Source organism: Sitophilus oryzae, unplaced genomic scaffold (assembly GCF_002938485.1).
Source record: "Sitophilus oryzae breed Bouriz unplaced genomic scaffold, Soryzae_2.0 scaffold_177_pilon_pilon, whole genome shotgun sequence".
In the NCBI taxonomy this organism is placed as follows: domain Eukaryota; kingdom Metazoa; phylum Arthropoda; class Insecta; order Coleoptera; family Curculionidae; genus Sitophilus; species Sitophilus oryzae.
The window spans coordinates 9,060,887-9,084,780 of record NW_022146479.1 but is presented as its reverse complement, the minus strand read 5'-3'; the positions used below and the strand labels follow the sequence as shown (position 1 = coordinate 9,084,780).

Here is a 23,894-nt window from a genome sequence, read left to right as displayed (position 1 = left end):
TATCAAGAAATTGTTTTTTTTAAATAAAAACTAAAAAATTTTCCAAAAAAAATTCAAAAAATTCCGAATTTTCAAAAAAAAAATTTCGCGAGAAACCTCTAGGCGTGTTTCTGGGGTTGAACTATACTACCAGTTAAATTACTTGCACTTATTTCTGGGACACCCTGTATATAATATGTATTTGAGATGTTCTTGTCAGTATTTTTGTTACTCTGTCACAAATTACCTATAACAGTTGCGAAAGAAAGCGACTGCATCGGAAACCGCTCGGCAAACCCCACACGCCTATTGAGTGGTGTAAATACACCAGTCGTTTAGTCCGGAAACCTATGCTGTGTCGTATTCGCTTGCTGGAATGACATAGTGCGTGGTTATATGTTTCTTTTTAAAAACGGGTGTAGGATTTTTGTTGAACTTTTGAACTGTTATTTCTAAGTTTTGGTAATTTGTATATCTTATTTAAAATGGGATACAAATGTGTTTATTTATAAGGTATAAAAATATTATATATAGATATATATAGATATATATATATTTTCACCCAAACACATAATAACACAAACTATACATTGATGCGGATTGTCTATGAACTCTTTCTGAAGGTCACAGAAACCTGAACGCGTAATTCGGTGTTCTTTCGCATCTGTGACTCTGTATCACCACATATCACTTTGTAGTATTAATAAATAAATCATAGCTAACCGAATTTGATATATTTTCAAATAATGGTAAAATTCAACCAAGGACACCCTGTAAATACTAAACACATTAAATTATACAATGGCATAATAAAAAGATCGACGATAGTATCGATAAAATACTACGGTTCGCATTTTACAAAGTCCTCAGAACGTCCGAAATAAAATTACGAATTCGAAATACGTCTTGCAAAGACGTTGTAAACTATAAGCATTCCACTGGCGTATGTATAATCGAAAAGTGTAAAACTTGTGTATATTAAGCATAAAATAAATAAGTTTGGAAGCGATAAAGGCGAAATTTATTTGTCATCGAGGAACATTTGACAGTCAAAGTTAATACAGGACTGCTTTCTTCCTATGGCAACGTTCCAAAACTCGAAATCATACAAGACCGTATAGCAATCTAGCCGAGAGAGAGTACGAAATTTTGCAATATTTATTTTTAAAGCGATCGCATTACTGCGACTTTATAGTTCTTTGTTCGCGAAAGCATTTGAACTTAACTTAATAGTACATTACTGATTTATTTTCTATAATATCTAGCCCAAGGTCAACTAATATAGCCGTTTGATAACATATTCTCCGCGCACCTTTGTTTAAGCAATAGACACATACGTATCCGCGGTATTAAATAAATAATATGTCCACGGTCGAATTATTGAACTAAAATTTATTGAACAGTTATCAAGACATTTTTTATTCGAAAACAAATAGGCATGCAGTAATTAAAATATCACTTACCCCAGAATCTAAGCTGCACCTGATGTCGTAACAACTAACTGAAAATAAAACATATCGTCAGTTATATCAAATGAAATTATTAAAGTTACTTTTTATTTTAAAAAGAAATAGAACTGCATCACTCACCTTAAGTGTGTGAATAGTTACGAAGATAGCTGGTAGATGCACATATCTGCATTCATGAATGTAGGATGCACATGCAAAAGTCCTAATATTTTACATACAACTACTGAAAATAAAATAAATTGTCGGTTATATCAAATTAAAAATTCCAAGTTACTTATTTTTTTTTAAAGAAATAGACAAACATCACTCACCTCAGTATGTTAGTACTAGTTATAATAGTAGCTGTGGATGCACATAACATAACCGCTATGAATGTAAGTGGTGGATGCACATGCACAAGTCCTTTTTTCAAGTCCAACATTTTAAATGCAAGTACTGAAAATAAAGTGAATTGTCAGTTATATCAAATTAAATATTCCAAGTTACTTGTTTATTGTAAAAAGAAATAGACATGTATCACTCACCTCGGTATGTTAGTAGGTAGTTAAGGTAACTGGTGGATTCACCTATCTGCAGCTATGAATGCAGGTACACAGGTCCTAATATTTTAAATGCAACCACTAAAAATAAAATAAATTATCAGTTATATCAAGTTAAGTATTCTAAGTTACTTATTGTTTAAAGAAATAGACTTACATCACTCACCTCAGTATGTTAGTAGTTATGAAAGTAGCTGTGGATGCACAAAATTGCTTACAGATTCTATGTTACAACTGAAAACAAACAAAAATAAATAAATAAACATTTTTACATATATTTTTATATCCGTAATTCAAGTATTGCTACAAAATAAACCATTATTTTTAATTAAAAAATATAGTTTCTGTTAGTGTTGTCACAAATTGCGTCTTATTTTTATTTTCCTGACAATTTAGAAGGTTTATATCTTTTGGGGTTGAATATTTTATTTTATCACATTAATGTCAAAGGCAGGTAGAAGGTTTTAATCGTCTTATCATTGTGCTACCTTTGTCACCAAACCCATCGAAAACCCAACAGACCTTTCTTAAAGTGGAGTCTAAATGGTGCTAAACTATTGGATATTTTGAATAGAAATAAAGAACTTTACCCTGCAATAAAAAAAACTTGCCTAGTTGTAGTTGTAGTTATTTTACGAAGTAGATTAGCACTAAAACGTCTTTTTAAGGCTAATATTAAAGCATAAATTACACATTCAAGCTAACATATACGTTAAATATATTCCACAAACTTATTGAGCAAAATCTTTCATTCTGAGAGAAATAAACATGCCTAAATTAAGAGCTAACTAACCTCAACAGTCGGTTAATCCATGTAGTAGATTATAATAAACCATTTTAATAATAATATAACAAAATATAACACATATAAGCCACTAAATACAAAACTTCGTACACCACCAACGTCGATAAAACTACTAAAATCTGACCTCCAAAAGATTTTATTTGTTAGCTACGTAACGCCAAATTCTTGAGGTATGTTTTTTAAACAAAAAATATCTCCGAACTCAATTTACAAAAAAAATGAGTAATACGGACTAAATTTCCGATTATTCATAAAATACAGATTTATATACAGAGTGATATGAGAATATTTTATTTTTATATTAAACATCTAATAGAAAACTTTAGAACTCAAAACTTTCACTAATTTTTTTACAAAATATAACGGGCGATGGTAGGCAAGCAGCATTTTAGAAAATGCTTATTAATATATAGGGCGATTAAAAGTTACTTCACACTAAAATTATAATGTTTTAAATTCAATAGTATATATTTTTACGTCAGTGGATTTGCTAAAAAATATTAATCGATGCTGTTAATATACAGGGTTAAAAAATAGATATTTAATGTTTGTCAGCTGCATTTTCTATAAAGAAAACGAAGGTATTATTAAACTTAATACCTAGTATAAGAAATTTCTGTTCTCGGAAAATAAAATCTTATTTAAAACCGATTTTAATTAAAGGAATTACAAAGTAAAAGGTGTAATAGGAAAAAAAAATGTTTTAGTATTACATAAAAAAAATAGAGAGCCTTCCATTTGAAATAAATGAAAATATACGATGATTAATTTAAATAACAGCATTATGCAGCTTCCAGCCAAGAAAAAAAATAATGTGAGTTTTTAAGATTTTTAAGAAATCTTATTCAAATAATAAAAGTTGAGCCAAAATATTGAGTAATTAAAAACGAATAAAACAGGAGTTTTTAAACAACTCTACTACTTCTTCAAAATATTTAAAAATAAGACAAGACAGTCGCAATCCATTTTACTACGCACCGACATAAACAATTATGCAATCTGAATTATTTACACACCGAATGCACAGGTTGTGAGCCGTAATTTAATTCAGGAAAAAAATCAATTTATTAAACTGCTCATAAATTGCCGGGCAAATTGAACTTAATTCGCCGATATTTATTGTAGTGCACATTTGCATTTCATATAAAATCGTATGCATCAAAATTGCATTTATAATTAAGCGCTAATTATTACGTGCCCATGCGATATCGGCCTTTAAATCTGTGGTCGCAGCCAATAAATAGTTAAGTGTAATGTTTTAGGGCAACTAAAATGGGACCTAATATATTTTTTTTCTAAACATTTATACAGCATGTTTAAGAATTCATCAAGGAAGTTCCTAAGTTACTTTACTCGAACACATTTTTTAACTAACAAAAAAAGCTTAAGGTTTCTTGCCTATGCTTTTGTTGTTATCTCTTTTCTTATGGAAGCAACCTTTTGTGTTAAGTGAAGAGCTACCCAGAAATATGTCTTCAGAAGTCCCAAATAAGGTTTTTTTACATAAAAAAATATATTTTGTTATCTACATATTATTTTCATGAATTTCTAAAAATGCATTTAATTTGAAAGTGTCAGCTAGAAATAATACCAGCGTTTAAATTCACATTTCTTTGAGAGTTATAAAATGAGAAGGTCAAATAAAGGTCAGAGTGTGGTATCTCCCTTGAGGAGTTAACCCTTGTCCTACACCCACGCCAGTCAAAAAATTGCATTTGCTGGAGAATATAAAAAGAAGGTCCACCACAATCGAGCGGTCACTGCCTGAAAAGAGATGAAAAGTAGTACGTAACACCTGCGAAGTTGGAGTAAAACAATCACAAGAGTTAGGACAGGTTTCGACCTGTCTAGGTCCGTCGTGAACGCTACGTCGACGCCGAGAAAGCTGCGGACATGGACTCACAGCACCAACAAAGTACCTTTGGTAGCTTTCAGGGACCATAATCGCAATAATGTTGCCTGTAATACTGCCAACCGACACAGAAAATAACAAAAACTCATTCTTATTATAAAAAATATGAAATTTAAGGGCCTCCACAGACGGTAAATTATTTAGCACAGGGGGTCTCGGCAGGCCAGTTTGTGCAGTTTAACTACTAAATTTTATTTTTTTTAAAGATTTTCTTTAGTTCTTTAATATAGCTACCTGCACAAACCAGATTTGCACAGGCTGCCTGAGCGATAAAACTGAGAGTGTGTGGGGGCCTTAAAGAATAATATAGTTAACACAAAATAAACCATAGGCGCCGTGTCAAATTTAAATAATATGGTGTCATGATGTCTTTAATTATTGTTGTTTGTAAATCATTATTTTTGTGGTTAAGCGTATTTTAAATAAACATCGCTATTTTATTATTTTAACGCGTACTATAGTGAAATTCATTTTAAGTGTCAAAATGACTTTACTTTTAGCAAATAATTTGCCGAAATTACTTATGAAATCAGAAATAGTACAGATTCGGTGATATATCATGAGTTTATTATCAATTGTCTCTAAAACGATGACAAATAATTACAAACTGCAAAGAAAATTTATTAAAATACCAAAACGTAATAGAAAAATTCAAATAAAAAGGAGGAGAACACACAATAATTTTTAAAATATAATATGACTAAAATTATAACATGATTCAGTGACGTATCACATGATTATTTAGTAACGTATCTAATAATAAAACAAATAATTGTAACCTAAAACGATTAAAATAGTTTAAAAAACAAGCTTCGAATGCTTTAAAAATGAGAGGCGTTATGGTGCAGACGGAATATAAAGAGGACCCAATAAATTAGGATTTCCCCTCTTGTTTCTAACGACTATTTAAAGTGAGAGAGAATGTATATTACGAAAAGAACCTGTTCCTAACTGAACCCTATATTTAAAAAGTACCTAATTAAAAACCTATATTGATTTGCGCATTAACAAACCTTGTAAATTTTCACTTATTAGTCATTCTGCAAAATCAAAACAGAACGTAAACGATGATTAATATCAATTGTTATTATTAAAAGATAATCGTTTTATTAAAAAAAACCTTGATCCCATTGTTTTGACTTCGATTCATTATTATTGATGAGAAAAGGTAATATATCATTTATATTTCAGCTGATTTTAAGTATAGGCATTGATTCTAAGTCACTTTCATTTCAAAAGGTGGCTAATATTTTTTAGGGTTTCCAATTAATTGGCATAATAGGTACTGTATTACTTAGCATCTTCATAGAAAAAATAATGTTTAACCAGAGTTGGTTGAATATTATTCAGTAAACTTTGGTTAAACTTTATAATTCAACAATCAATTGCACAATATAAGAGCTTGCGCATAGTTCTGATATTTCTAGTTCATATGTTATGTATTCCTTTTTCAGTCTACAAAAATAGTAATCTATTCTTCTATACTAATATATAAAATCCTTAAGTGACTGACATACTGATTAATCACGATCCTGCTCAAACCACTCAACGTAAGAAGCTCAATTTTGGCATACAGGTTGATTCTAAGGTGTAGAGGTTCGATAAGAAAGAAACCACCCCTCAAATATTACAATATTTTTTATTTAAAAAACGGTCAAGTTTCTGAAAAAACGCTTAAACACGTATATTTTGTTTTATTTTTTTACATATTTTAAGATTTTTTAAAAATGTATACAGGGTGTTTCGAAAAATCCGGTCATTGATTAATCACGATCCTGCTTAAAGCGCTAGACGTAGAAAGCTGATTTTTGGAAAACAGATTGACTTTAGGGTGTAGAGGTTCGATAAGAAGAGATTTTTCGAAACTCGAATTCTAAGGGGGTGAAACTCTCCCTCAAATATTAAAATATGTTTTATTTAAAAACCGGTGAGTTTTTCGGAAAAAACTCTTAAACACGTTTATTTTATTCTGTTGTTTTACGTATTTTAAGATTTTTTATAAATTTATACAGGGTGTTTCATAAAATATGACCGTTGAGTAATCACGATTCTGCTTAAACTGCTTAACGTTTAAAACTGATTTTTGGCAAACGGATTGACTGTGGGGTGTAGAGGTTCGATAAGGAGGAGTTTCTCGAATCTCAAATTCCAAGAGGGTGAAAACGCCCCTCAAATATTACAATATTTGTTATTTAAAAAACGGTTAGTCTTTCGGGAAAACGTTTGGACAAGCATAATTTATTTGGTTTTTTACATATTTTGAAATATTTTAAAAAATCGTACAGGATGTTCGAAAAAGTTGGGTAATTTCTTAACCACGATTCTGCTTAAACTGCTTGACGTAAAAAGCTTATTTTTGGCAAACGGATTTTTCGAAAGTCAAATTCCAACGAGATGAAACTACCCCTCAAATATTACCAAGTTATATAATAATATCGCCATATTGTTTTTATCATACTGACATAAATGTGAGAAAATTTTATCCAGTTTGTATGTTAATGGAAATTCTTGCTTTGCTTTATCATCACCATTACAAATGATTAATTCGACGTGAACGAAGTCGCTGGTACACGCTAGTACAATATACACATAACGATATATATACAAATATGCACATAATATTTAGAAATAATCTATCATCTCTAATTAGTATTACTTTTAATTATTTATAAAATCTTTACTGAATTTTATACGATAAGGAATATGCAGGTAGAATAAATATATGAGATATCACAAGCAAAAAAAAGGTTATATCTAAGCAGTAAAGAAATAGGGTGTATATCATCTTCGTCCAGAAGAAGAAAAATATAAGAAGAAAAATAATAAGTACATATTAAAAATTAGTAAATCAAACTATAGCTATAGGCATAGATATTTTAAATACCCTTTCTTTTTGTTTTTTTTTACACTGGCCCCCCTGTATGCCAGTAATTTATTTTGTTTTTAAGAAAATATATTCATATATATTTATCTAGGTTTTTAATAATTAATTTACTTGTCTTTCAATTACTTACATTCAATCACTTGAGAGTCTTGAGAGCTTATTACAGAAATATAAATATTATGAAATATTATTCCTTAAGAATGTAATTGTCTATATTAAGTAAATTGTGTATTTAGAAGCATCTTCATATTGCGCATAAATCTTGAGAACAAATACTAGATTTAACCTGTTTTTTCCATTCTTCAACAAATGGCTCATTATCATCACAAATATGTCAACACTCTAGTGTTTTAGTTATTGTATTGAGTATTTATCTTAAGTTATTGTCTTATACTTAATTACACATTACTTCAATTACTATTTTAAAATTTGAACTATACAAAAAAATATAATATATAAAAATATATGAATGCTTATTAGTAGGTACCTAAGCGTGCTACGTAACATATTACATGGATCATCGCAGGAAAAGAAAGGTTATACATACAATTTTTCTGTTTGAGAGCATTTTTGTACGTGCAGATCTTCCGAAATGTCAAGGCCATCACGAAGTCCTATTATGTGCTGAAAAAGGCGGTTTTTTCTACATCCAATAAGCAGCTTTTTCTCTGCAATCTTCAAGCGAAAATGTCGCTTTGTTTCGCAAGCCAAGTCGTTGAAAAATATATATCTGAACTAGGCCAAGGACAATCTAATAATTAGCGCATAGCTTTTCCAGGGATATCACTTCCTTGACAAGGTTTTTCTTTTTAAATTGAATGATTTCATTTCGCCTTTTAAACTTTTATATAAATGTTTTAGAGCAATTAATTGTTATCGCAATCTTGTCGCACGAAGGTTCTCAGTTTTAATCGTAGTGCCCCTGTTAAATATAAAACCAAATAAATTTATATAATCAGATTAACGTTTCAAGAACAGTATACAGTTATACACAAAAATTATTACTGTTATATGTGCATTAAAAAAAATTAAGGCGTAAATATAAGATAGACACAAGAGTTAATTAATTGATTAGTTCAATTTCAGAATCAACAGACTGAAAAGAAATCCCCTTAAAGGTTTTCATAGGATGCATAACATCCAACCTTATTTATGCCTGTGCTGATAATTGAAAGTCAAAATCAGGGTTTAAAGCATTATAGAGGTTGATGCCCCCAATGAATTGGGTCCACACCTGATGCTTTTTATACAGGGTCTATCGTGCATGTTTTTCAGCAGGGACACTTTCTCAGATCTTAACCACTATACCTAATAAATACAATGTAAATCTTCTTTGTTAAAAGATATATATGTATATTCTAGTGGTTTACAATTTTTTTTCTCTGACTAATATTATTTTTTTTTGAAATGTGTCCAAATTAAGTTATCATATATAAAATAACCTTCCTTAATCATCAGGTTGTCGTTTCTAGGTATTGTGCAAAAATTTCACCTTAATCAGAAGTACTGATACATTACCGATTAGACGTCACTAGCATTTTGTTTAAACTCAGCTTAAGTAAACAAAGATCTTAAAAGATGTCACTTGAGGGTGACATCACTTAATATATTAACACAGTTACAAAACAGTTGATAAATATTATAATTAGAGACATCATCGAATCTAAAATGTACAATACTTTAAATTATTGAAAATTTAAATATTTACCAATTTTTTGGAACACTACAGTGACAGCCCTGAATTTTTTTATGTTGTATGGGACAACCCGTTGTATTCTCGTCTCCCTTACTTCTACATGCGGAGTTCTGTACAAGTCGACCGACTAACCCTTGCGGTGTATCACCAGCTTTGTCAGAACTTCAATGTAAATATGTGTTGGCGAGTCATAATCTCGAGGGAGAAAGGCCATGGTCAGGTCCTCACATTTGAAATTGATTTCAAATCCAAGGAAGCAATAGAAAAAGAGAGATATATCCTCTATTATAGATCCGGAACAACACATTATCAGGTCTAAGGAGAGACCAAATTAAAGAGGTGGAGAAAATGGAGACAGGTCCTCCAGCCTCTACCTCAAGGGTACCTGAGACGGAGATAAGGTCCTCCACTGTGAAGGGCATGGAAATCTAAACCCCAACCGTGGAAAGTTGTATACCCTCGTAGGAGGTAGATGTCTACTCAGTACAACAGTTCTTGTCAGAGGAAAATGGAAGATAGCCTGTCCCCGCTACAACAGGAAGATCCGCATGTATGATGAGTTATAAAGCAAGAAACCTCATCCTACATCTCCACTCATTCTACATTCTAGGTACAAGAAGGATACAAGTTAGGGCCTTTGAGTTTTGTTTTGTTTACATTTTTAGGTTTCATTTTAGATGTATTTTTTCTGAAAGGTATATGCTTGGACGATGCGTGTTTATCTTTTTTTATCAAACTGCGATGGAACATTACACTATGACTTTATATGTTTGGTTAAAAAAATCAATATACATTGGTTAGTATATCTTTTGTTGTTAGAAAAGTGTTGTATTTCGTTAAATTTCAAGAACAAATTGGTAAAGTACATTACACAATATTGTACAAGGCTAAAATAAACATGGGGCTTGATATCTGTATTTATATTATCGATAGCAATAATATAGTTAATAAATAAATGACATTTTTATACGCCACTGTTTGTACCTGGTTCAGGGACCTTGAAAACTATATCAGAAAATTCTTATCTGGCGACATACAGTCTAAGGATCATATTTCGCGAAAATACCATATTATCAAATATTATGATATACTTAAAAATAAATATTGCGCCAACAAATAAATTCTGATCTCAGTCACGTCGTTTGTGTTTCGAGTGCTTAAAATATTGATTTAAAACAGTAAATCTTTTCAAAATATTTCATTACTCTATCATAGGGGCTTAAAATAATATCTATACTAAACTTCAACACTTCAACAAATACAATCATAAATATTGGTTGAAACAACTTAAAATATTACAGTTGAGTGTTGAAACCTTTGGTGTTAGAACAAAACAAAACATTAATTCACCACAATACACCAAAACACTTTACCTTTGCACTGGACGCGCATTTTCATTCAGCAGATCATTAAAACTTAATAGAGAGTTAATCAACTTTTTCCATACACAGGGTCATAAAAATTGGCGATTTTGATCAAGTTACCGATTTTGAAAAAACTACTGTTATTTGCTAATAAAAGGGTACAAAATAGGAAAATATATGGTAGTCATTTTCGCCCTTACGAGTAGGGTACTAGATGTATACAAATTTTAACCATGGTAGGGTTATTTTCAAGATAATTTATTATTACCTATAACTATTTAAAAAGTTTAGAATAATACAATATATTAGTAATTTTTGGTTTTAATTGGATTAATCTCAGGACAGATATTAACCCTCATCAAAAATAGATCAGAAGCAAGTACATACAATTTTCCACATATTTTGCAGTTTTTATAATTTTTATTCAACTTTAATCTTAGAAATATATAAATAAATGTTCTTTACATCGCTTTACTTATGCCCTTACCCTTTGCTTACGCTGATATTTTAAATATCCATAAACAGCTAATATTTAAAGCAAACTTATACTTTTTCTAGAATACTGAAAGTCAACAATGGTATAAAAGTGCTGTTTTATTTGAATTATGTAACAAACAAGCATACATGCAATCTTTATATTAATAGTCGGTTTCAATAAAACCTACATCAAGCCAGACAAGCTGGTGCCAATGACTGATATAGATATGCATATAGTCTGTTTAATGTGAAACTAAATTTATTTAGCATAATATTATTTTTCTCGTAAAGTTAATAATTTATTATACGACTTTTTTATATTCCGTCTAAATTCTTAATATAGAAGACATATTTTTATCTATATTTTGTAGTTTTTTTTGTGTGCAGAGTCATGCATTTCATAAAGATGCCCTATTACTAATAGCGGGTGAATGTCAAAGTCACTACCAATTGTTGGAACAAACACAAAGCATAGGTAAATCATTCACCCTAGAGTATAGCCACCCACGAGAGCAACAGAGATACAAATACCAGCGTAACACTTGGTGTTTGTACCTTGATGATTCACTTCCAATGAATCAGTATCAGGAAGAAGTTTCGTAACACTTATGTGACCATTTTGTGTGCTTTCTTTTGGTTTATTTTTTCATGGGTTCGCTCACCCAGTTTGAGTATAGAGCTCGTTATTTTTATAACGCACAGTTCGAGCCTTTGGCGTAACAAGACGAGTTTTGTGATTCACTTTACCTTGCTGAATTAGTTGTTTTACGATTAATTCAATGTCTTACAAATAAAAGTAGTGTGATAAAAAAAAAGGTGGTGTAAAAATTACACATTTTTCAATACTTTTAGTTTTTCTTTCTTAGATACCACCATTTAAAAAAAAGGTATTTGGTGGCAACAAAAATTTTCAAAAGATAAAATATACTAAAAGTACCCCTAAAAACGGCTGCTTGCAGAAAGGAGTGTTTCATAATATTTACCATTAAAAGTCTAAAAATAAGAAATACTGGATTAAATATAAGAAAGTCACAAAAGGCACCTTTAAAGGCCCTGCATTCATTTATATTAAATGGAGTAAATATCAGACTAGAACGATGGCATTTAAACAGAGAAATTAATTGTCTGTTTTTTTACATTTTTTTGTTAATTTTGAGTTGTAACTAAAATTGCAAAAGATAAAATATACTAAAAGGTCCTACACGTTTAAAGGTCCTTCTTTCATTTACATATATTAAATGCAGTCAATTATGAGACAAGAACGATGGCAATTAAGCAGAGAAATGTATATTTTTCTGTTTAATTGTTGTTTTTTTGCATTTTTTTTTGTTAATTTTGAGTTGTAACTAAAATTTAAAAATATATAACTATTAAGTTTCCTCATATTTAGTCATACCTTTGACTCATTATTTTTTTAAAGATTCAACAAACTATGGGGATGATCTTTTAAAAATTATTGTTAAATGTTCGTAAGAAGAAAAATAACTGAAGATAAGATTTCATTAGTTTTATTTGATTGTCTCATTTATAACCCCTAAATATGGCATTTTTTACACCATATCTCATTTTTACACCAGTTAACCCTATTACTGAATATTAAGATTATATCTGATGAAGAGTGAAGGTAATCAAATTGAGCACTTGTAAATTAAAAGTTAATTTTTAATATCATAAAAATTTAAACAAAAATATTTTTTTAAACTTTTTTTTAAAATTTATCAAGTTATAGATATTAATTCTATCACAATCGATAATAGTGTGATTCAAAATTCTTATCTTACATTAAAATAATTTATTTGTGCGTCACAATAACAACGATATGTGAAACGTATTTACTAGTGTGTGGATAGTAAAGTGAAATAAACAAATATGCGGTGATTAAACGAGAATTAAGTTAAAATAGAACCAAAACCACTGAGTGAGAGATAATCCGTTATCAAATTTTCTAAACAACACCCACACCACAACAGTTAAAAAACTATTGCGTGTTAATATTTGGATTTAATTTAAACAAATATTAGTGCATCGTGAGCCATTTGACTTTTTATGAAATATCGCGTAAGGTGTATACACAGTCAAATATAAATAGAAGCTAAGAATAACATCTTTAGGTGAATGTCTTGGCTATATGATTAAGTCTCAGCGATTGGCACAAATACAGAGAGGCTGTGACACATTTTCAAAAAAACTGGGTTTATGATATAATTTGAATTAAAAAAACGTTTTTTCATTTTAAAGTGTTTAAAATAAAAATAAATCTAAAAAATAGGTCATTGAAAACATTAGAATATTTAATAATATGGAATAAAATAATATCTCATAACTGTTATTAATAAAGTACAATGGAAAAATAAAAATATTTCTTTAAAAACAAATATGCACAATAATTATTCTAAAATTATGTAGGTAGGTATACTAAAAATATTTTTTTTTGTATTCCTTTCATTTGTATCTAAAAAATAATATATTCTTCAACAAGTAAGGCAGAAGGAAAAATATACCTACTTCTAGAAAAACAAAATAAGAGTTTTCCAAAATTAAAGTATTTTCTGTTTTTTTTTATTTCTTAAAATAATTTTATTTACATTTTACACTACTTACACTTACTACTTACGACTAAAATTGTATTACCAAAAAATACAAAAAAAAATCTAAATATATTTTATTTAAAAAAATTAAACGTAAGCTTTTTTAATTAAAAAAAAATATGTTTATAATTTTCATCAAAAAAAAATATTTTTTTAAATGATAAAATAATAAAAATAGGTTTATCTCAATGGCGTATATCTAAAAAATAGGTCATTGAAAACAGAATATTTAATAATATGGAATTTTATAGAGGCTTTAAATATTAAAAAATAGTATCTCATAACTATTATTAATAAAATACGATGAAAAAATAATAAATAAATATTTCTTTAAAAACAAATACATATGCACAATTATTCTAAAATTATATAGGTAGGTATACTTCAAATAGTTTTTTAATTTTTTAACCCAGTCTTTCATTTTTGTATCTAAATAATAATATATTCTTCAACAAGTAACGCAGAAGGAAGAATATTATACCTACTTCTAGAAAAATAAAATAGAGTTTTCGAAAATTAAAGTATTTTCTGTTTTTTTTTTATTTCTTAAAATAATTTTATTTTGATTTTTTACACTACCTGCTTACACTAAAAAATACAAAAAAATCTAAATATGTTTTATTTAAAAAAATTAAACATAATCTTTTTTTAACGAAAAAAAGTATGTTTTTAATTTTCACCAAAAAAAAATATATTTTTTTAATTATAAATAACTTCTATTTTTTAATATAAAATATATGTATAAAAAAATATTTTTGGAAAAATATACTTGGTACAATATTAACCTAGGAATATCTTTGGAAATATTTTCTTAAATAAACAAAATCACACAAATTTTTTTTTTCTGAAAATCAGTAAAAATAAAAAAATAATGTTTTTTTCTGAAAAATGAGCAGTGAGCAGTGTATTGAAAAGATATTTTTTGTAAATAATAGTAAATATGTAAATTCTAAAAAATACGAAATCTCTTTTGAAATAAAGGTATCGAAATAATAAAAAAGTGGTAGCTTTCAAGCAACAAAAACTACATTCGGTAAGTGGAAAAAAAGTTTTTAAAATAAAGCTAGTACCTATATGTTTGGAAATGTAATAACAAAAAAAAATCACTACGATAAATAATATTTTTTTTTTAATTACTAAAATTATTATAAATGGCTTATTATAAAAAAATATAAATATTCTGAAAAATCTTTGAAATTCAAAGTTTAAAAAAAATAATATTTTTTTAATATAAAATATATAAAAAAAATATTTTTGGAAAAATATACTTGGTACAATATTAATCTAGGAATGTCTTTGGAAATATTTTCGTAAATAAAAAAATATCACACAAAAAATATTTTTTTTTGAAAATCAGTAAAAATAAAAAAAAATTCTGAAAAATGAGCAGTGTATTGAAATGATATTTTTTGTAAAGATGTAATTTCTAAAAAATTACAAAATCTCTTTTGAAATAAAGGTAGGTAGGTATCAAAATAATAAAAAAGTGGTAACTTTCCAGCAACAAAAACTACATTCAGTAAGTGAAAAAAAAACGAAAATGTGATACTCCAGTTCAAGTTCTCGACCCGGGGCCCAGTAAAATATCTATCTTAGCTGTTAACTAACAACAAAGGTATAGTATATCTAAATATATTTGGCCAATATTTTGCCGGGTTTTTGGTGGACACGCCCCCGGAGCGTTCCCATTGGCGCTCGCGCCAAAAACACGCTTCACCCTTATGCATCGCTACCGAAAAGCGCATATCGTGCGATAGAGTGACGCGGGGTGAACGCTAGGTAAACCTGCGAGAGTCACAAACGCTGCGGCTCGCCTCGGTTGCTCGGCACAAGCCACGATCAAACCTCGTTCAGATCCCGCTCCGAACGGACGTGCCACGCTCCAAGGCGCTCAAGACGCGTGACCATCGCGAGTTCGAACTCTCTTGTGATTGCGAGTGATTTTTTTTTATTTTTAAGTGATTCAGTTCGCGACCATGGCAGTGCCATTCACCATGCCAGACGATCAAAACGAGGTTGAGGTCCTCCTCATCCAGCTTCAGGCGCTTCTGACCAAGCTTCAGATTGCGGCGAGGAAACATAGGCTCAGATCTCAACAGGCTCAATCTAATGGTTCTGCGGCTGTGGCAACGTTGACGACCACAGCTCCTCTCAGAGGTAAGTGCTAGATAGTAATTGGCGGGAAAAATTAGTGCCGGACCTGTTGCTCTTCGGGGGAGTTATTTTGGACGCGAAAAAAATGATGCAACCAGCGAAAGGTGCAGTGCGTTTTGAAGGAGCTTCAAGGCTAAAAAATCGTTGACTTTTATACACAGCGATAGCAGGCCAGAAATTCAGTTCCGAACATTTGGCGCCCAACGGCAAGAGCCTAATCCCGCGCCTTCAAGGTCAATAACTTTTTGTGAACAGCACATAATCTCTTCCACCGTTCCAAAGTGTTATCGAAGTTATTTTTGTTCTTCTTCGACAAGTGCCGACTTGTCGACAGTTTCATTTTCGAAAATTAATTAATACAAAATATTCCCAAAAATTATCTTCGATTATATAAAAAAAATTAAAGGACCATTTTCTATAATTAAGGTTAAAATATTAGAAAGAAAAATAAATTAAATTCATTTTGTAAAAATTAAATTAAATGAATTTGGGTAAGAAACTTATGCTAATAAATATTAATATAATTTCTTGGCAATTAAACACCCAATTAAATGTAAATAAAGTGACATTTTATCACCAGATTGTAACATTTTTCCTTTTAAATTAAAAAGACCTGATAAAAGCTGTTCCATTCGTGATTTTAAATTTAACCTTGAGCTGTGTCTCGGTTGGGGTTAGTAACGTATAAGATATTTTTGCAGATATACTTTCTAAAAATATGTTCTTATTAAATCCCGATCTCCTATACATATACTCTCTTTTGTGTGAAAATTGTTGCCTTCTATAACCGCTTGAATTTTCTTAAAATTCTCTTTTTATCTTTTTAAAGAAATTTTAATTAGATTATTTAAGTTAATAATAATCTTAATATTATTTTAAAAGAATTCTTTAAATTAAAAGCTTTATAAAACATGGATAAAGAGTTTTTAAAACATATTTTTGTGTTAAAAATTTAAATAAAATATAATTTAACAAAAATAAATTTTTGAAAAATAAGAAATAAACAGAGATTATGATTTTTAAGTACCTCAAGAAGCATGGTCTATGTGTTTATATAATTTGTTAGAAAATATAAAAAAAATAATTGTGAGAAAAAAATTTTGACAATATTTTTAAGAAATTCATTCAGGTATGAATTTAACGAAGTATTATTAATGTGTTGTGAAAAAAAAATTAAAAAGAACAAATTTAGAAAAATAAAAAGATGAGGATATATATAAAAAAGAGATAAAAAAAGTTGAGGAATATTTGATATGAAAACGAATATTGTTTTCAGTGCGAGGTTCGTCGATAAACAGACAAAGAAGCGAGAGCTCCGAAACAGCAGCATCGCCCGCACAAACTACGAACGCGATACCAGATCTCATCTCAAATTTGTCATGGTTGGCCTCGTCTCACAACGAGACCCAGGCTGCCTCCGCTTTGACTGCCATGCCCGTACGATCTCCAAGACGAAGACGAACCAATTCCGAATCTTCGAATTGCGACAAAACTACAAAAACCACAACCACCGACCTCTCTCAAGATTGGAATAAGGTTAGTCTCTTCGGCGATTTGCATGTTTTTTCGAGTGGGTGTGAATTTGTTAGCTTGTTTTGCGACGCCCACCCTTTTATTATTCTACAAAATATTCTTATGGTGATATTTTTTACTTGGCCACCAAAAAGATATTTTCGTTTGTTCGAAAGCATTAGGAGATAAAATTTTAACAGGCCTCCAATGCAGATTTTTTACCTTAAAACGCGAAATGAAACCTGTTGTATGTCCTACATACACGATTTTCCTTGTAAGTTGTAATTTAGAATTTGTTGCATGCGGATTTTAAATGCAATTAAATTAATTACGCTCGCACATTTAACGGCTGAAATTACTTTAAGTTTTAAGACTTTTCTTCAAAGATAATTATGTATAATTAAAATATTTCGGATATTATTTGCATATTTAGTACGCGAAAATCAAAGTGACTAATTAAAGCGTTGACATTTCGAAAAGCGAACAAGAAAATTTAATTTTCAGGGCGCGAAAATCTTTGTATTAAAGAACTAAACTTCAAACACCCGTCGGAACGATATAAAAAATCGCTATATTTATTAGAGCCAAACGACGTAATTATATGCAGAAATTATAAGAGTTAATTGCACTGTACGTGCTAGAAACACAAAGCTAATTGAAGGAGAATTCGCCATCTGTTCGCGCAATTACTGGTAGTAAAGAATCTAAATAATTTAAATATATCACTGGCTCGATTGAAACGAAATGAGCACGTAAAGAGCGCGTTTTATACGCCGCGTTAGGTATGCAACCAAGCATACGCCGAGCTCATAACTCTTAGGATAATTTGGCATTCACTTCGTGTGCATTGTCTTTCAATCGACGCCGTTGCCGGGTTTCTATTAAAAATGTTTATTTAACAAAGAAATGACGACTTGACAACGCCAGCTCATATATGCATGTATATATACATATTCTTCTCGAGATAGATATTGCGAAATACTGTTTAGTTCTTATCCTACTGCGTCGTAGTATTTATTACTATAAAGGACAATCTCTTACAATATGCATTTTTAACCTTGACTACCGTTTTACAGATAATTATAATGTAATTATATTTATTCCATTGTTTATATTACACGTTCATGATGTTTTCTTTGTTGTAAGAACGATGTTATCTAACGATATTTCGAATTCAATTCAGACATGTTTAACACAGCTTAATTATTCTTGGACATCTAATAAAACAAAATGCGTACAAGATTGTTTTTTTTTCTTCACAATTAGACAAAAAGATTTATAGATATGCGTTTTTTACGAGCAGAATTTTAAGATAATTGTAAACACCTGCAAGAGAATACAATAGTTTAAAAATAGCTAATGAAGATAAAATGGAAAATTATTACTAGAACATTTTAATTTAGTTATATAGTATTACACCATACTTATTTTTGTTTTTTGCTTAACTATTTCGAATAAGCTGTAATATACTGACTCTAAAAAATATATACATCTTAAATATATATACTATAATAGTACCTATATTACAGTTCACAACACGCATATCGTAATATGTATATAAAATATGTACATAGTTATATTACATGTAAATATTTGTCTGGGGGTGTCATATCATCAATGCGTCTTACGCAACATTTTTCCCCAGTCCCCAGATAAAGAAAAGACATAAATTCATAGGGATGTATGTATATATACAGGGTGAGTCTTAAATAAGCGCAAATATTTTCAGGGCTGGTAGATAAAAGAAACCTATTTTCTCTTTACCGTTTTTCAAATAAATCCAAAATAACCGATATATTTTGATTTGAAAATTTAAAAAAAAAAGATTTTGAAAACTGGAACTGAACTGGATCTTTTCTCGATATTCTTTCTTGTAAATTTAATCTATTACCCTATGTTGCCATATTATGAAGATATTATGGTTTTTACCTAAAAATGTCTAAAGACGTGTTTCTCGTGTCAAAATATACTACCCCTAAAAATATTTGCACTTAGTTAAGACTCACCCTCTATATACAAATAAAATCATAATTTGTAAATTTATGATACGCATTTCATAATAGCGAACTTAAAAATACTTTTGATATACTAAGAACGTATTTTTTAATATAGGAGTATAATTGTTAGGATATAAAATAAATAAATGATTGATATTCTATTATGTTGTTTCAGGTTAATTGTGATGACGACGGAGATGATGAAGGCGGTTCGTCCGACGGATTGCTGTCAAAAATAATGCCAGCAACTGTATCCTCCTGCTCATTCATGACTGCAATGATCTGTTTTGTCGGATGGCACATATTTTGTGGTCGGTAAATCTCGCTCAAAAACATTTTGAGGAGCCATTTACAATTCACCCAAAGCATAAGTGATTAAAATCATAGTTAAGAATTCGCATATATATTATGTTTTTTTTGCTTTATGTTGTTTTTTTTTTCATTATACTTTCGGTGTGTTCTTTATTATTTCATTTATATAATATTCTATATATAAATATACTGAGTGTTAGGTTAAATTTAAGGGTTTATATAAAGTAAATATTTTCCAAGTAAATAAGAATAATCTTGTGATTAGGTGTGGTAACTTTAACCGCACACGTTGTTATCTATGTCTAAATAATTAGATTTTATATTTCTTGGAAATTGTTTGAAGATGGATTATGATGTGGTACGCAGGTCATTTGTCAATATTATAAGCTTGTCGGTAAAGTACTGTGCGTGCTATTAAAATAGTTCTCTATTAAATTTGTTCGTAATTATTTTAGTTTAAACTAAATGTTATTATTAATTGAAATATATTAGGAAGACAATCAAGGTTATTCATTACTTTTTGGAAACTTTACTTTACCGATTGGCATAGTAAGATTACTGTGTTGGTTCCAAAGAAAGAAAAATAAATCAAAGCGTTTGATCTCATTGATTTAGGCCCAGGCCGTATATAAAGGCAGGTCTACACTCAGGAATTTTTATATTTGTAATTAAGTGGAAATTTCAGTTTGCCTTCGCGAAACGAGATTCGAAATTATTGGCTCCCATGGAGCCATTTTTCAAGTTTTTTTGACTGATTTCGTTTGAATTTTCGATTTAGTTATAATTAATTAACTTGATAATGTAAGGAAAAAGTCAATTTGTATATAATTTTTGAAAAAAATCTCGTTTTTTTGAAGCTTGTAATTATTTGTATATAACGATTTCATTTTTGTTTCCAAATGGTTAGATTCAGCAGAGCCAAAGAAAGACATGGAAGTGCCAAACGGCTATAGTTTTATTTGATAAATATAACAGTAACATCTACTTCAAATTCAGATAATCCGAAATTTTCTCACTTTTTTGATTTGACGAGTTTTATGAATGCGATCTGTGTCGAGAAACAATTGCTCAAAGATCGATTGGTTAACTTTTGCTACCAATGAGTCTGACTATCTACTGTGTGTATAAAATGGTGCGGCAAGGGATGCTTTGCCGCTAAAAGGTTTTCAAATGATCTCCGTAGGTAGAATAGAGGTGCTGTCATTGAGCTGAAATTACCAGCTCGCACCTACGAGATAATTTAAAGCAGAGCACCAATATTTTATGAAAATTTTATCGTACTTTCTAAAAGAATTTAATATGTTGATACCTGATAAATAAATAAAGTAAAAAGAAATAAATATTCTAATCTAGTTTGATATTGATATATAAAATTTAACTGTATTTTAAAAGTTAAAGGGACGTGCTCTGTTTGTAAATTATCCCGTTAACTTGTAAATATTGTGAGGCCAGGCCAAGACAATTTGAATTAAACTCGCTGGCACAGCCTCAGCCATGCATGCATATAGCTTTCTACTTTTTTACGATGTAAGATATATAAAGTTGTATATTGAATGCGGATATTTTTAAATAAATAAAGCATTTATGTAAGATTAAGGTTTAGTTCTAAGTTCTTTTATATATAGCTCCCCGCTGGAAGCTATACGCTAGAATTAGCTCTTCAAAGCGCCTCTGTGATTTAAGCCTTAAACAGGCGAATACACCGTGTAAAAGAGACTTCCCAATTTTTTGGGCCTTTTACATAAAATCCTGGTTCCATTGATCTCTGAATACATTTTGACAAAATGTTAATTTTGTAGTTTATACTCCTAGTCAGTATAGTCGTTGTTTTTACATAGCGTTGGCTAGGTTCTCTAATTATTTCTAAGTTTATGTAGTAGTGTTATTGTTTACTTATTTTGTTATCATCGCTATAGATATAGATGTATTTTGCCGATTGCCATATGATTTCCGTTGCTACTATAGATACTCTGTGCTAATTGAAACTTGTACAGCTGCCGGACGAAGCTGACCATTCGATGAAAAACTTGCCAAGCTTGTCCGGCTGCCTATATATTTTTCTTGTCTACCTTGTTCATATCTTAAATGCACGTGGTTCTCTAGCACGTGTCTTTAAGACCCGTCGAAAAAACAAATGTTGTTTACCTGACTTGGACCAACATTGATCATTTGGGCCCGTGATAATAACCCAACGTGGTCTATATAACCAGTTCAGATTTTTTTTCAAAATAGCTTATATTATTTCCGATATAATAAATGTCATAAGTTTTATACATGTTTAATACATATATCTATATATTATATTTTTGTGATGTGTGGAAGAAATACTATACGATTTTTTAGTCGTTTTAGTTTATTTTTGCTGCAGGTGGTGTAACATTATTTGTGCAGCTATGGATTTATGCCATACATACACATCTCTTACCAACGTCTTTCACCATGTACTTTTTTCACTTTTATATAGTTGATTTGGAATATATGTAAACATGCCGAAAGAAATCACTGTAGTTTTATTTTCCCCCTATAACCTCTTTTTAAAGAACAACACCTAAACCATTTGATGTAATAACATATAATTAAATACTAATCTCAATATAATAACGTAATACAGTTTCAATCAGAAAGTCAACGGTTTAATACAAAAAATAACTAATTTTAGCCCTGTTAAATATTTTTGGGATACTAAATACAAAATATAACGACAGAGAAAAAGACAAGCAAACTTTTGTAAATTGTAAAACTAAATTGTACAATTTAACTAATTCTATATATCTGGCTATATTATAAACATGTATTTTAATTAAATACATAGAAAGAACTAAATATCATCTGTAGTGTTAAAATTGTAGCTGTTCACCTGATGGTCTTGAAAGTTGCGTGCCAACTATGTGAATCTATGATCAAGATAATTGAACCGTTTCTTTTTAGTTTCACTTAAAGTGAACCTCGCGGCGAATTTGAATAGTAGTACCTTTGGCGATAAACATCAGGTGTGCCATTTACAAGTACTTTTTACACTTTTTGCTTTTAGCAACTTTAAGCACTGCTCGCATTCATTATCAAACAGCCTATTACATAATCTTTTTTTTTCTCTTAAACCTGTAGCTCTTTGACTTTCATTCTTATTCGTCAAAAACAACATCCCAAGACAATAATCAAATTTCATTTGGTATGGTTAGATGTGTTATAGAAAATAATCAATCCAATGTGCAAACAATTATACGAAGGTGTTGACGACCCTTGGAAGAATTCGGGGTGAATGAAACAAAACAGACCCTTTTTCCAAGAATTATTTTGTTAGTGAAACGTGCCCCTTCTAATTTATGTGTCTCTAGCCTGCTTGGAGATAAACGATATTTTTTTTTATTTTGTTTACCTTTTAGGTATTTTAACTGTCATCACGTCATCCAGCAACATCTTCGATAAAAAATAAGACACCTCGTTATCGCGTGATTAAATATGTAAACCAATGTTTGTGATAAATATATACAAATAAAGATCACTGTATATCATCATTCTTTTAACAATTTAAATAAGACTAACCCTACCTAGTAAAGACCTGTCACAGGTCTAGATATTATTAAAAAATGGTCACAAAAAAGGACAAACATATATAAAACATATACGCCAAATAAACGATGTTGTTTCATGGTTTGTTCAAATAACTGTTAAATGCAATCTGTTCTTTAATTAAAATATATGTATAAATATAAATAAAATTGAAATAGGTTTCTACCATTAAAAATATATTTCTGGAAATATTTTCAATAGAATGAGTAAAATGATCAAAGCTTTTTTTTATTAACCTAGCACATTAGTTATTATTGAATTTTACTACAAAAGAATGAGATACATTTTTACTATAATTATTTAAATGTCATATTATAATTCAAACGTAACGTTTGGCGCAGACTTAAAAAAAATAAATAAATCATTTGACATTTACGCCATATAAAAAAAGCTGAGTATTATCGGGTTTATTGCAATTATCATCTGTATTACGAAACAATTACTTTACTACGCTTTACTACAAAATCAGCACATCTGGCATCATAATAATCCCGTAATAAATTGCAATTAATGTCGTGGTGTTAATGACTTTTTATGAGAAAAAGATTGTATATGGATAGATATTCATAAGCATAATGGATCTTTAAACATAAAAATGTAATAAAGCACGAGCGATAGTAATATAAAATCATAATA

The 23,894-nt window shown here is 29.7% G+C and overlaps 1 protein-coding gene and 2 long non-coding RNA genes across 3 annotated transcripts in view; 1 reads left to right on the top strand and 2 right to left on the bottom strand.

Annotated features, from left to right (window-relative positions):
• The window catches only part of LOC115882431, a 65,356-nt gene extending 63,693 nt beyond the window's left edge, over positions 1-1,663 (bottom strand). Inside the window, exons 1-2 of the long non-coding RNA XR_004050192.1 lie at positions 1,569-1,663; positions 1,443-1,480 (exon numbers count right to left, since the gene is read on the bottom strand). This is a non-coding gene — a long non-coding RNA (uncharacterized LOC115882431). The remainder of the gene's footprint in view (positions 1-1,442; positions 1,481-1,568) is intronic.
• A 102-nt stretch (positions 1,664-1,765) lies between these two features.
• On the bottom strand, positions 1,766-2,221 carry LOC115882201. Its single transcript, XR_004050163.1, has 3 exons — positions 2,154-2,221; positions 1,973-2,068; positions 1,766-1,883 (listed from the first exon to the last, which is right to left on the bottom strand). It is a non-coding gene; the product is annotated as an uncharacterized LOC115882201 (long non-coding RNA).
• Positions 2,222-15,486: 13,265 nt separating this feature from the next.
• Positions 15,487-22,175, top strand: LOC115882198. The gene is made up of 3 exons (XM_030900101.1): positions 15,487-15,870; positions 17,144-17,403; positions 19,552-22,175. Exons 1-3 carry the CDS (start codon positions 15,690-15,692, stop codon positions 19,693-19,695), a joined length of 585 nt encoding a protein of 194 aa, XP_030755961.1. The 5' UTR covers positions 15,487-15,689; the 3' UTR covers positions 19,696-22,175.
• The last annotated feature ends 1,719 nt before the right edge of the window (positions 22,176-23,894 follow it).